The sequence below is a fragment of the Sinocyclocheilus anshuiensis genome, unplaced genomic scaffold (assembly GCF_001515605.1).
Source record: "Sinocyclocheilus anshuiensis isolate Anshui unplaced genomic scaffold, SAMN03320099.WGS_v1.1 scaffold156, whole genome shotgun sequence".
Lineage (NCBI taxonomy): Eukaryota > Metazoa > Chordata > Actinopteri > Cypriniformes > Cyprinidae > Sinocyclocheilus > Sinocyclocheilus anshuiensis.
In genome coordinates this window covers 179,950-191,676 of record NW_015554069.1, presented here as the reverse complement: position 1 = coordinate 191,676, position 11,727 = coordinate 179,950, and the positions used below count along the sequence as shown (strand labels likewise).

At 38.8% G+C, this 11,727-nt stretch overlaps 1 protein-coding gene across 1 annotated transcript; it reads right to left on the bottom strand.

Annotated features, from left to right (window-relative positions):
• Positions 1–7,480: 7,480 nt before the first annotated feature.
• LOC107668669 (GTPase IMAP family member 7-like) lies at positions 7,481–9,418 on the bottom strand. Its single transcript, XM_016460627.1, has 4 exons — positions 9,406–9,418; positions 8,503–8,610; positions 7,774–8,409; positions 7,481–7,560 (listed from the first exon to the last, which is right to left on the bottom strand). The coding sequence occupies exons 1-4, from the start codon at positions 9,416–9,418 to the stop codon at positions 7,481–7,483; spliced, it is 837 nt and encodes a 278-aa protein (XP_016316113.1).
• Positions 9,419–11,727: the final 2,309 nt, after the last annotated feature.

Genomic DNA, 11,727 nt, shown 5'->3' with positions numbered 1-11,727 from the left:
TGAATGTGTGTAAGTGTGTGTGTGTAAGTGTGTGTGTGTGTGTGTGTGTGTGTGTGTGTCAGAGACACTGTAGAAGGACAGACAGCCGGCCGACACATCCAGATACACTCCTACTCTATTAGACAAAGGTACAGAGATGTCAGTGCTCTAATTTTTGTGCCAGCCATATTATTTATATATAATATTTATGAGAATATTTGGTCATATCATCTTGCAGTGCCTTAAAACTTTTTTTGTTTTTTTTTAAATAATTTAATATGCCTAAGACTTTGGCAAAGTATTGTGTATTTCTTTAAACAACATAACTGCAATTCAGAGACTAAAATCAATACATTTTAAAGAAAATGACTGAAGACACATAAGACAAGATGAGTGCAGAAATCATATTAAATTTAAAAAAGGTAACATATGTTTAAAAAGTTAAATTAACTATTAAATGAAAAAAAATGTTTGGATTAAAAATTGTAATCTAATTAATTACATGGTGCACTGATTAATCGAATTAATTGCAAACTAAATTTGGCTGTGAAAATACCCACAAACGATTATTTAAAGCTACTGTTGTGTTAAATAAAAATTTGTCAAGTAGACATTACAAATAGTAGCTTTTAAAATAAATATTTTATTTGACTCAACATAGAATTTATTACACATAATCGTTTAGGCTACAACGGCCTAAAAACTATGGAAGATAAAAGATGATAATTTGAGAAACATCTCAGTATTTTTTGTTCATGCAATGAAAGTCACAGATGCACGACAATTCTGCTGTCAACTGTCACACCTTTGGATTGTTTTGTGTCCCCATGTGCTCAGTGTGACCCAGTTTTCCCTCATGTTTGAATATGTTAGTCAGTACACCTGTGTCTTCATTAGTTGATCCTCCTCCTCCCTTTAGTTCCAGTCTGTCCTGTGTTCCCCTGTCCGGTCTTCTAAGTCCATACGTATGTTTCCTGCCTGTCTGTTTTGGATTTACCCTCGACACCACGGGATTGAACTGGAGGGAGGCAATCATCCGGTGTCTGGAGAGCATCCGGCCCCGATTGGGAACACAGCTCGACCCAGAGCCCAGCCCAACATCATCCCGCTTCGCAGAGCGTCAGCCGAACCCACCGCAGATGGAGAGCCAGAGCCCAGCGCGACCTACGAGTCATCGCAGGAAGGAGCGACAGAGCTGAGGATCGCCCCAGAGCCAGAGCCTATCACATCCGACCAGGTGCAAGAGCCGGCTACATCATATGCGACGGTGGATGTTACCAGTGGGGCGTGAGGGTGCTGAGGAAAGCCCCGCCCACTGCACCGCCGCTGAGGGTGAGCTGTCGCTGAACTCTGAGGACAATGTGGATATATATGCAGACATGCCCCCTCTTCTCCAGCCCTCTTCTTCTTATTTGTCTGCCCTGAACTGTCTGCCTGCCCTGAAACGACAACGGAGGTCGTTCCCCTGTCACTGGCGCTCCCGGTGTTGGGAGTCGTGATGTGGTGTGTGTGGGCAGCACACACCGTCCCTGAACCCTCTACCTGTCTGGATTTCCCACCCAGCCTCCATCTCCTGCCTCCTCCTGTCATCCCGGTTTCTTCAGCTCTGCCACCGCTGCTTCCTGGCAGCCCCTCTGCTCACCCTCAGCCCACCATCTGTGCGGTGGTATCGCCGCGGGACTGCCAGTCTCCATCAGCATTGTGGCTGGAGGATCCCTTGTCTCCGCTTCCAGCCTCTGAGTCCCGGACTCCGCCTCGGCCCAGCGGCTTCACCATGGCTGCTAGCTCCCTCTTCTCCACCGTGACCCGTCAGTCCACCAGCTCCACCGGGCTCCCTTGTCCAGGTAAATCCAAACCTGCCTTAACTGCAAGCTGTAATGTGTGTCCGCTGCAACCAATGTGGTGGGGCAAGGCCTCACAGATCTCCATGGCCAAGTTCATGTCCATCGGGCTGCTCTGGTCCAGAACTGGTTCACCAACCATGATCAATTTGAAGTTCTGTACTTGCCCCCTTATTCGCCATTTCTAAATCCTATAGAGGGATATACGCCTATCTCCGCTTGGAGATGGGGCGTATATGACCGCCAACCACATGCCCGTATGCCTCTTCTGCAGGCAATGGAACAGGCCTGCGGAGACATTGAGGTGAGGTCTATCCAGGGATGGATTCGACACACAAGGGGATATTTTCCCCGATGCTTAGCGAGAGAAGACATTGCTTGTGATGTTGATGAGATCCTGTGGCCAGACCCCAACAGACGGCAGGATCCATAAGCCCACTTGCGCACAATTGTGTTTTTCTGTGTTTACAGTAGTGTATTGTTTGTTTTATTTTTGATTTAACTGAATTTACTGTACTCTAAAATATACTACTGTAATGATTTTGAAATCAGTATTTCATTTTTTGGTTGTCGTGAAAACATGCCCTCTGTGGAACTGAATAAAAACATTGAAAACAAAAGACTGCAGTTTTTTATATAAAGTAGACTAGTGTGTTGCTGCTGATCTGAAAGTGTATTCATATGATGCAAGTGGGTATCATTTTGTCATCAGAGTGACATTTTGACAAAGGATTGTTAGGTTTTGATAGCAGAGTTTCAATTTGACATAGATGTGAATGGTTTATTTCCCAGTGTTGTGTGTTATTTGCTTGTGTGTAGAGTTTTGACACAATGAGCCAAATTTAGCAAAACGTGTGTAAGCAATAGGCAAAAACTGTAATAGTTTCTGTGAGCTTCTGTGCAATGTAGACAGCAGTGTGTCTCCCTGGCATGATAGTGGTGCCTAACACCCTTGATTTTAACTCCCATAGTTCATTGATGTAGTGAGCTGTTATTGTTATATATGGCTCCATGGTGCAAGAAGTCCAGAGATCAGTACAGAGGGAGATGTTCTTGCCTTTCATTTCAGACGCAATGTCCAACTTTAGAGAGTCACATTTGTGGCCAATTACTTTCCACAGTGTAGCATTCGATGGAGCAGTGTAGCTGGGTTCAAAGAAGTTGATAATTCCCCTGAATCCCTCTCCTGAAACTGAAGAGAGTGGTCTTACATCCTTCACTATAAAATCCACAAGTAAAGCTGTCATTAACTGTCTTCTCTTCTCTGTAACTGGGCCTTTACAGAATTCACCTATGCTTGTTTGCTTCGTGGTGTGCATCTCACTAACATTTGCCTTTGTGGTTGGGTGTTTCGATCGTAGGTGGTTGTGCATAGCTGTCATACTGCTGTTGTATTTTAAAGTAGTCTTACAGAGTTGGCAAATTACAATATTTTTGTCGTCCTTGATGAAATACGTCCACACATCTGATGCGTGGTGTCTGTTGTTGCCCTAATATATATATAAAAATATGCATCATGAGTTTACTGTTGCTATAATAACGACAAGGACATTCTAAAATGCTTAACCTGGTTTAATTAAAGCAGTAAGCCCCAAGAAGTCCGCTTTGCGTCGTGCCTAACAACACCCCTTAGCTGTTATAAATTCACTGTAAACCACGGCTTCACAGGGCTTATTGCTTTTATAAAACGGTTATTCCATATATGTAGCAAGGTTTCACAAAATAAAACAAAGCAAATAAAGTGTAATGATATTAATAAAAACATTTTTCTTCCGCCAAACAATGTAGTTCCTCAGAATCAGTTGTGGTTGCAACAAAATGGTTGCCGAGCAACAACAGACGTAAACAAAGGTGTATGTTTGTAGAGTAATTTACAACAGCTTCAAACGCGGCTCAACCAATCAGAACCAAGCACCGGAACTATCCCTTTTATAAGTGTTAATTAAGAGTGTTTTTAAAAGCCAAAACTCAGTATACACATTATTAGTAATTCATACTATGTACAAGAATATGAGCCCATAATAAGAACGCAATGCGTCTAATTCCGCTTTAAGCATTTTCCTCCCATAGAATACTGCACGGACAACACTTAACGTTGCTTAATGTGTTAAGTCAGTGTTTTTACAAGACCAAACTCAATAAACACATCATTAATAAAGTATTCTATGTACAGACAAGCAAATAAGCCCATAAGAACACAACGCGTTTAACACGTTAAGCGTTTTACCCATAGAAAACAGTTAGGCTATAAGAAAAACAAGTTGCGTTATTCGCATCCTGGACTGATCTGCTTGTCTGTACATATTATAATTTATTAATAATGTGTTTACTGAGTTCAGTCTTTTAAAAACACTCTCTTAAAGCATCAAGCACCGTTAAGCGTTTTGGAATGCCCCCTTTGAGGCGCAAATGATCGATAGATGGCCGTGCGCTCTTATACTGTATCTTGTGGATATTGCAAATGTTGCTTCACTTAGAAATAATGTCTAGAATAAATAAAATAAATAGGCTAATTAAATAAATAGGCTAAAGATTTTGTCCAGAGTTAGGCTACGCTAAACATTTTATTTGCGTAATTTTGTAATTAACGTTTAAATGGTCTAACAACAAAGCATTCAACACCGCAGGCGGAGCGCCTTCAGAAGAATGCAGAGAAGAACTAGCCTATTCTAAGAAAACTCAATTTATTTTACTCGTTCGTTTGAAATAAAATTACATATAATCATATATTATAATAATTTGTTTGTGATTTTTATTAGTCATGTAGGATAGGCTGTGATATCATGTGTGTTACAAAGATGCTGTTATGTGTGAGTGTGTGTGGTGTAACGTATTCAAGTGTAATACGTCATGATGTAAGTGCGTAACGTGGAAGCACATGACATGTAAGAACGAGGAGGTATATAAAAGCATTTGAGTTCTAGAGGGCGTCGTCTCATTTAATGATTAAAGTGTAATACGTCATGATGTAAGTGCGTAACGTGGAAGCACATGACGTAAGAACGAGGAGGTATATAAAAGCATTTGAGTTCTAGAGGGCGTCGTCTCATTTAATGATTAAAAAAGAACAATACATGGTGTCAGAAGTTGTAAGTGCATCGAAAGAAGAATGGCACAGTTACAGCCACCATCAAACCTGTGTTTACAAGGAAATCTTGCCGAAAACTGGAAGATTTGGATGCAAAAATTCGACTTGTTCCTGACGGCTAGCAGTATTGCAGAAAAGTATGAAAAAGTGCAGTGTGCCACGTTTCTGCACGTCGCGGGTGAGGAAGCAATTAAAGTTTGCAATACTTTAGAATTTAATGAAGATGAGAGAGACAAAATAAACGTTTTCAAACAAAAATGCAGAGACTATTGTGAACTGAGAAAAAACCTACCTTACATACGTAACATGTTCTTCACGAGGGCCCAAGGACCGTCAGAGAATATTGATGCCTACGTCACGGACCTAAAGAACAAGACAAAAGACTGTGAGTTTGGAGAATTGCATGATTCCCTAATCAGAGACAGCATTGTTTGCGGCATATGAGATGACACAGTAAGAGCCAGATTGCTAAGAGAAGCAGATCTCACACTAGCAAAAGCTGTGGACATTTGTCGGGCTAACGAAATCACGTCTAGCCAAGTAAAAGCACTAAATGAAGAAGTAGACATGCACAAGATCAAAACTGCAAAAATTAAGCAAAAAATCAACAAGAGTATGCCAACGAGGAGTGATTCGAATGACGACATAAAGTGCAGCAGATGTGGTTACAAACATGAACAGAGAAAATGCCCTGCCTACGGTCAAACGTGCAGACAGTGTAATAAAAAGAACCACTTCGCAAAAATGAGCGGAAACACCGTAGAAAGATGCACACGCTTGAGCAGACAGAGGAAGGTGACAAAAATATGTTCCTGGGCACACTAGAAATTCAGAGAAACAAGCTACAAAATTTACAGTCTGTCACTACCGAGATCCAGAAAGAAAAAGAAGAGTGGTCTGAAGTGCTCAAGATTAGAGGCAAACAAGTCAAATTCAAGTTGGACACTGGTGCAGAATGTAATGTTCTCTCATTAAAGACTTTCAACTCGCTGGACATAATGGAGAAGCTGCTAAAATCCACCTGCAAGTTACTTACATACTCTGGACACCAGATGTCGCCATTGGGACAGAAACAGTTAATCTGTGAGTACAAAGGTCAAAAACACATGATTCAGTTCCAGATTGTGGCAAGAGATGCTCCTGCAATATTAGGAAGATCCACATGTCAAACATTAGGCATGATAAAAAGGATACATGAAGTGTCTGCTAATGATGACGACATTCAGATGTTTCCACTTCCTGTTTGTTGCTGCTGTGTGTTTTGAGTTTATTATATCAAGTTAATTCTTTACGGTCTATTTTTTATCTTAAAATCATTTTATACACCATCATTTTCGTTTCTATAACATGTCTCAGAGGACCTCAGATGATGCCAACCCTGAAACAACATGCAGAACTACCACATTTTGCTATAAGTTTGATTGCAACATATAATAATTGCTGTTAATAGTGTTTATCGTCTGTTTGATTATGTCTTTAATTGATTTTTACGGTACATTTCTGCCATATGTACTGTACATCAAATTGACATAGTCACCACTAATAAGCTACTACTAAATATATTGTAGAAACTTAATTTTCTGCAAAGCTGCTTTGCAATGATTTGTATCGTGAAAAGTGATATACAAATAAACTTGAATTGAATTGAATTGAATAGCACAGTGAATAAAAAGTAACAAAAATTAACACTCAGATCTGAATTATTGAAAATAGCACATTGAAAAACATTTAAACATTAGGTCATAGGTTGTTTAGCCACTTATTAAAATGAATGTGTCATCTATCAACAATGACAATTACAACATTCATATATAACAACATAGATTGCAAAAGCTTACTAACCATATTTTTCATACATTTTTTTCCAAACAAACACTGCAGTTGCTCCAGCTCCAACCACAACTCCTGCAAATATTAGTACTGGTGCTATGACTGACTCTGTTAATGCCATGACAGCACTCTCTGCTACTATGGTTCCTACACTTAGTGGTACAGTTCCTATTGCAGCTTTAGTTAGGAATTTATTTAGGTTTTCATAAAAAATCTTTCTTTCTATAATTATTTGAAACATCTCATTTGTGTAGTACATCCATTCATTTCTCTCTGCAAAGTTTTCAATCTTCTCTAGCAGTTCAGTGACCTGATTGTGATCATTTCTATCCTGATTGTTGAATGAGTGAAATCTGCCACCGCAGCCGTCAACCAGTGATTGAAGAAACCTTCTCTCGCCAATATACCCATCCAATGATTGTCTTATCAGATGATCAGTGTGAGTGAAAAGAATGATGGTGTGACGTAAAGCATCTTCACCAATGTTCTCCAGAATCCATTTCTCTGTGTTTTTCTCTTCGTCTGTGAATCTCGAATCCGGTTTGATGACCAGCAGAAACGCATGAGGACCAGGGACAGACATGAAGACAAACTTCTTTCTTTCGTCCTTCATCTTCTTCACTGGTGCATCAATCAGTCCTGGAGTGTCGATTATTGTCATGCTCTTTCCAGCCACACAAGCTTCTAGTTTCTTACAGGTTTCAGTAGCAGAATCTGGTGAATTTCTCCTTTCAAAACTTTCTCAGCCCACAATGGTTTCTACCGCACTGGTCTTTCCTGACCTAGTTTTACCCAGCAGCAGAATCCGAGGATTTCCAGACCCTGTCAATCAGAATGTCAAATAAATCAGAGCAATTACAATTGAGACATTAGAAAAGAACTAGATAAGTAGATAAATCTCATAGTATCAGTATAATATGTGAAACAGGCAGTGACTGATGCAGGACTGATCCAGAGATAATGAACAGAACACGATCATTTTATTCCTGCACTGGTGGTTATATCATGGTGGTATTCTGATTCAAATACACTTACAGAACTGTGCTCTGTCTAGTATCTTTCTCTGAGCGTCCTGGTACATCTCATGAGTGTAGAATGTCCATTCATTCTTCTCCACCATCTTCTCAATCTTCTGCAGCAGTTCAGTGACCTGAGAGTGATTTTCTGTGTCTTCATTGTTGAATGAGTGAAATCTGCCACCACACTCATTAACAAGAGCCTTGAGATCATTACTTTCTCTTATATACTCATCTAAAGGTTTTCTCTTCAACTGATCAGCGTAAGTGAACAGAATGATGGTGTAATGTGCAGCATCTTCTCCAAAGTTCATCTGAATCCATTTCACTGCACTCTTCTCTTCATCTGTGAATCTCCCCACTTTTATCAGCAACAGAAATGCATGAGGACCAGGAACAGTCATGTAGACACACTTCTCGATTTCATTCTTCATTTTCTGTTTTGTCATTGTCGTATCAAACAGGCCTGGAGTGTCGACAACTGAGATGATCTGGTCACCAATCGGTGCTTCTTTCCTCTTACAGGTTTTAGTAACTGACACTGGTGAAACAGCCTCTTCAAAAAAATGTTGGCCCAGGATGGTGTTTCCTGCTGAACTCTTTCCTGATCCAGTTTTACCCAGCAGAACAATCCTGAGTTCAGATGAGGCTGATACTGTGGATCAATTATAACATGTGGATTAAAAAGAATGTCAACTGCATTTAAAAACTACTTTGTTTGCAATACAATTTAAGTTAAAGTATGTACTTGTACTTCTGTCTTCTGTGGATTGCTGCGTCCACCTATGAAGTTCTGCAATGTGATGTTGGTGCGGCTGATTAAGTGGTCTTCGTCTTACAGCAGCAGATTGTCTTTCTAAAATTACATTGCACTTCAGTTGTAACAGGAAAATGACCGCTTTCAGAAATAATGTACACACACATTTTTGAGAAAGATATTTCACAATTTAAAGTAGTTAAACTAGTGTCAGCCTAACCTTTTAAAACTTTTGTTAGCTGCTCTACAAACTGACATAAGCCAACTACACTAAAGCAACTTAAGGCCGGAAATATAAATAATTATCTAGCACAAAACCAGTGACCCCAAATTGAAAACTGACAGCAGGGTGACAGCATCAACATACATACTTTTATACTACAGACAAACAACATAAAAATGTATTGAAACTGAATAATTGAATACATACATACATACATACATACATTCATAACATCATCATTTAACTATACATTTTCCACACAAAAATATGATGTTAAATGTTGTACTGATGAATCAGTAAATTCTTTTTTTTTTTTACTTTGGATGAAATGCATAATGAATCAGACTTCCCAACAAAATTTGATATATAAAGAATTACTTTAATTATTGAATTGTAATACTGTGGATTGTTTTCACATACGTATCTAGAAATGAAAAATCTTTTTTTTTTCAGTAAAGAGCTAGTGTTACACTACAAAAGATTAAGATTTAGTGAAATGACTAAACAGGTCTTACCAAATGAATTAATGTGATCCTCTTTTGAAATCAGACGTTCTGTGAAAATACAGATGTATGAAATTTTAAAATAAACTTACATACTTTCATATTTACTATCTACTATCAGATATCATCAATATATCTAGGTTACATACTAATTGTAAATGTACTTACCTCTTTCACTCATTTTTTTTCTATTTGGTTTTGAATTTTCCAGAAAGCTTTAAATAATTCAGTCAATTATTTGTTAATATTATCATTTACACAGAGTCTGTTAAAGCCTAAACTGAGAGTCTCTGAATAACTGGAAGCGAAGTGAAACTAAATGGAAGTGAAAAATGTATGCCCTTTTATCTGGTACATCTTGTGAATGTTCGTCCCTCGTGCAACCTGACCAATCAAAACGTGACACTAAGATTTTAGGTATTTTAAATTGTGATGTTGTCAAAAAAAATGATGCGACTGTCATGTTAATTTCTCAATGTATTACACTAATATGAACAGTTACAAACTTTAACAGAAATATGTTTTATTTAAATCTTTGATACGGTTAGCCATGTTTTTCTTTTTCTTTTTTTGTGCTATGGGTGACAAAAAGCTAATCCTATTGACTCCCCTGTTGTTGCTGTTGTTTAGGACTTGGTTTGCAATATAAATTATGTTTATTTATGCTTATAACTATTTTTTTCACACATCCTCACAAATCATGTGATAAACTTCTTAAAATCATCTTAAAGTCTGAGCTGTCACATGAGAGAACCTGCCACCATTTGAATTTAACTAATGTATATAAACTAACATGACACAGTCTTTCAAGCAAATTGCAGTCCCACAGCTGAAAGCTGTAACAAAGGATTAAAAAGCACCCTGTGGAAACCCAAACATAAGTCTCATTGTAGTTGTATTATGTACATGAACTGTGATGATTGGAAGATGTTCCTCCCTAAATGTTTATCCATCCAGTCACTCTTCGTAACTCTGCATTGGAGCTATGATCTATTTGTTTGCACGTTTCCCATCTCATTTTCTCATTTAATGTCTACCTACAGTTGAAGAACTTGTTACCACATGCTATGTAATGGAAAACCTTTAGAAAAACAGATAAGACCTACTTCATGTTTTTTGATCATGATCAAAAAAAAAAAAGAAACTATAGCATGTCATGTCAGGTCCTCTACCCATCATGTCATCAGGGAAACATGAGAGATGATGCAGATGAGATTGTCCTCCAGACTTACTTCATGTGTTTTGATCATGATCAGATTGTCCTCCAGTCATAGGAAGATGTTGACAGAAGCCCATTCATTAATGCTGTCGAACCAAGTCTTTTGTTCCCCTGCTTCACCTACCTTCCGTTCTTTGAAAAATTGCCTTCTGTGGCTGTTGTGCTGGGTAACATGCCCAAACCAGGCCAGATGTCTGGCCAGCGATAGCAGCTGATTGTTATCGCAGAATAAACCCCTTTAGGGTATTAACTTTTTATGCTTTTCCACTGCATGGCACGGCACGGTACGGCTCGGTACGGTTCACTTTTGGGGGATTTTCCACTTGGTACAGTACCTGGTACCTGGTACTTTTTTAGTACCACCTCGGTTGAGGTTCCAAGTGAACCGTACCGTTACCAAAACGTGACGTGTAAACTCTGCTGATCACGGATTGGCCGGAGAGAACACCACAACCTGCATCACTGAACTAGCAACACAAACACAACAGAACCACTAGATTTAAATCAGCACAGCCAGCGAAGGATCAAACTGAAGAATGCTGGGAGCATGGAAACAAAAATATTAAAAGCTTTGGATGGATTGCTAAAAGGGAAGCACAAGTTGTTGGTATTGCAGACTGTGATGTTAGCCCTACTGTGATATTATCCAGTATACCACCATGGATTTTTCCTATGCCAATAGTCGATTTTCAAATACAAATAAAAATTAAAAATGTGAAAGAAACCCCTAAGAACATTATTGCACAGCAGTATTTAGATCAGACTTATCCATCGTGGTTACATATATATACTGATGGTTCTAAAGACCCTATCTCTGGCAGTACAGCTGCTGCAGTATTTATTCCAAAGTTTCAAACTAGTATTAAAGGGTGGGGGACCATAGGCAGGCTAGGGGAACTCATATTAATGTTAAAAAACCTCATAAAGTGAAATTTCCATGCCATGGGACCTTTAAGAAAAGAATAACTGATCTTGTATCCGTGTATACAGCAGAATTAATTGCCATGGTGGTAGCACTCCAGTGGGTAGAGGATGTAAAACCAAGGTTAGTAGTAATATGTTCTGACTCTTATGCAGCAATATTGAGCCTTGCAAGTGGAGTAAAAACATCAAGGCAAGACATTATTTATGAGATTCTTGCAAGTTTATTAAGAATAAGTAATATAAGCTTAATAACATTTTTGTGGGTTCCTGCTCATGTGGAAGTGGAGGCTAATGAAGTGGTTGATAAGCTTGCTAAGCAAGCTCTTAAACACTCAGAAATAGATATT

What these genes read in the sequence shown, in the direction of transcription:
- LOC107668669 (XM_016460627.1), bottom strand. An exon ending in CACAGAAGACAGAAGTACAA is followed by an intron (nt 8,410 to 8,502) that starts GTACATACTTTA and finishes ATTGATCCACAG; the next exon opens with TATCAGCCTCATCTGAACTC. An exon ending in ACTAGACAGAGCACAGTTCT is followed by an intron (nt 7,561 to 7,773) that starts GTAAGTGTATTT and finishes TCTGATTGACAG; the next exon opens with GGTCTGGAAATCCTCGGATT.